Genomic DNA, 2,943 nt, shown 5'->3' on the forward strand with positions numbered 1-2,943 from the left:
TAAAAGCCTGCCTTATCCATTTTTTCTTGATTTACATAACAGTTTCAACGTTCAATTCCTTACCATTCACACTGCCGGGGGGGGGGGGGGGGGACTGTTAGTGGATTTTATTATTAGTCTTATTCTTGTTGTTTAACCTCTTTAATTATTCAGGCCCGTTCGTGTGTTATGTAGCCTTTTGTATTGTTTTCCTGTTTATAGTGTTTAATGAATGAAAGAAGGGTTACGGGAAAATAGTGTGATTAAATACTTACATTCTTATACCGAAATACCATCTTGTTTGTACCATATGTCTGTCCTCAATGACTAAAATGTTAAAGGGTTAGATTTAGGGACCAAATATATATATATATATATATATATATATATATATATATATATATATATATATATATATATATATATATATATATATATATATATATATATATATATATTTGAACCGGCAAATCTAATCTACTTCTAAACTAACAACACCTATTCCACCTATATCCACAACGAAACTTGAACCCTCAACCTCAAAGAGGGATTAGTACTTTACTCAACAAATTACAATTTTCCAATTTAATGAATATGAGTTTACCTACATTGCAAGTGCACGACTATTTTAAAATAGATAAAACTTAGAGGGGTATATAGTAAGTAATATAAACTACAAGGGAGTAACTTAAAACTGATCGGACTTTATATACAGCTAGGGTTTTGGCTCGCGCACCCTACCAGTTCCTTCGTCTCTGTAATCTCTTCATAGCAGCAGCTGCAGGTATATCTCTCGATCTCAAACTGATTGAATATATTATGAATTGATGCGATGACATTTGGTATTCTTGCTTAGTTGTTCGTTAATCTGAACAGATATTTTGTTTAATTTTGGATACTACTACCCTGTAAATCTATATGTTTGATAGGAAACATGTGTAGAGGTGAAGAAAATCTAGATTGTTTTAATTTCGATTTTTACACTAATTCGAAAATCAAGGAAAAACTTTCATTCGATTAGTCGTTTTACATTCCTTTTAAGTAAATTACTGGTCATTTTTGCATTCACCGAACGCTTGGTAGGCGACGTTAAAATTTTAAAGACGTTGAACGTTTTAGGTTTTCTTTATGGGAATAGCGTGGCTTAGCTCAGACGGTAGGAATTGAGGCTGATGTATAACGCTTCTGATCGGCTTTCTTTTCCTCATTATCAAATATGTTTTCATTTTTTATTTGACATTCTACTTCAGTTGATTTTCATGAATATGTTTGATGTTCTACTTCAATTGATTTTCATGAATGTGATATGGGATTGGTTGTGTTTATAATATCTCTGACTTAGCTTTTATTTTGAAACAGTTTGACAGAAGATTCAATCAAACAGAACAAAATGGCAGGGTATGATAAGATGCTACCAATTCTTCTTTTTCTTGAGAACAAGATATCAATCTGTTTTTCCATATGATTATATTCCATCAATGAAGATTGTACAGTTTTAAAAGTTTTTTGCTGAAATGATATTACTTTTTGCAGTGAAGAGGCTGTTGTGGTACCAGTGGAGGCACCTGCAGCCCCAGCAGCAGCGCTTGGTGAGCCAATGGACATCATGACAGCTTTGCAGCTTGTTCTAAGAAAGTCACTTGCTCATGGAGGCCTTGTGAGGGGTCTTCATGAGGCTGCAAAAGTTATTGAAAAACATGCTGCTCTTCTTTGTGTGTTGGCAGAGGATTGTAATCAGCCTGACTATCAGAAATTGGTCAAAGCACTTTGTGCTGACCACAATGTCAGCTTAGTAACTGTTCCAGCTGCAAAGACTCTTGGCGAGTGGGCTGGTGTAAGTCTTTTTACCACTTATTTCTTTCTATTTGAAAGGGCATTTTGGTCTTTTTATGCTACAGATGGTGTAAGGTTTTTTTTTATTTATTTATTTATCTGCAGTTGTGCAAGATTGATTCGGAAGGAAAGGCAAGAAAGGTTGTGGGCTGTTCATGCCTTGTTGTGAGGGTATGTTTACACATTTATTTGGAAGATATGTTGTAAATCAATGGGATTTTGCTTTATTGCTTTGTGAATTTATATTTTTTTGAATGTTTTTTTTTTTCAGGATTATGGTGAGGAATCTGAAGGACTCCACATTGTTCAGGAGTATGTGAAATCCCACTAAGTATTTGAGAATGGATCGAAACTAGTTGGTGGGAAATCCAAAACTTTGTTTTATTTTTCCGACTTTTGTCTGTTTGGAACTTCGTTTTAGAAAATTTTGAATGGTTTTATAAACATTAGATTCCAACTATCCAGAGTTTCAAATTTTAGTTTTTGCTCTATTTATGTGACGCTGCTTGTTGATTCATGGATTAAGAAATGGCTTCTTTTTTAACCAAAAAAAAAAATTGAAATTTTGTTTAATTAACTAATGTGTAAGCTAATGCAATGTTGAAAATAAATCGATCAGATTTATAATTTTTTAGATATAGGACTAAAAATAAATATACTATAAACGGTTTGTCATTTTAATATAGATATGTATATGTATTAATGGCCACATAATATGGAATGCATGGTTCTGATAAATGTTATGTTGTGTTCCGGCATCTATTTTCTCAAACAAATTTAACGACAATCAATGCTCAAATTTGTGTAGATACTTTACTCTCGCCACTTATATGGGCAATAAATTGTATTTTTTATTATCTATAAAATGTTTTACATTTTTTTTCCCTATAAGGTCGATGATGTGGATGCGGCTGGCATCCGAAATGGATGGCATTGCTTGCGGCAAACATTGTTTCCATTTACAGTCATTTTCGAATGGCAATGTTGGGCTGCATTTTTGTGTGGCTCAAATTTGAACAGCAATGTTCTGTTATATTCCGCCCAACGGTGATATTAGACATTTATATAAACATTTATTTCATCTTTTTTAATTATAAATATTTAAACCACCACTACATTTTTATACCAATC

General features: G+C 32.9%; 1 protein-coding gene across 1 annotated transcript; it reads left to right on the plus strand.

The window, feature by feature from the left end:
* Positions 1-675: 675 nt before the first annotated feature.
* On the plus strand, positions 676-2,272 carry LOC144998266 (small ribosomal subunit protein eS12-like). Its single transcript, XM_078958065.1, has 5 exons — positions 676-763; positions 1,339-1,377; positions 1,513-1,813; positions 1,918-1,983; positions 2,084-2,272. Exons 2-5 carry the CDS (start codon positions 1,370-1,372, stop codon positions 2,141-2,143), a joined length of 435 nt encoding a protein of 144 aa, XP_078814191.1. The 5' UTR covers positions 676-763; positions 1,339-1,369; the 3' UTR covers positions 2,144-2,272.
* Positions 2,273-2,943: the final 671 nt, after the last annotated feature.

Source organism: Lactuca saligna, chromosome 5 (assembly GCF_052625555.1).
Source record: "Lactuca saligna cultivar CGN05327 chromosome 5, ASM5262555v1, whole genome shotgun sequence".
In the NCBI taxonomy this organism is placed as follows: Eukaryota; Viridiplantae; Streptophyta; class Magnoliopsida; order Asterales; family Asteraceae; genus Lactuca; species Lactuca saligna.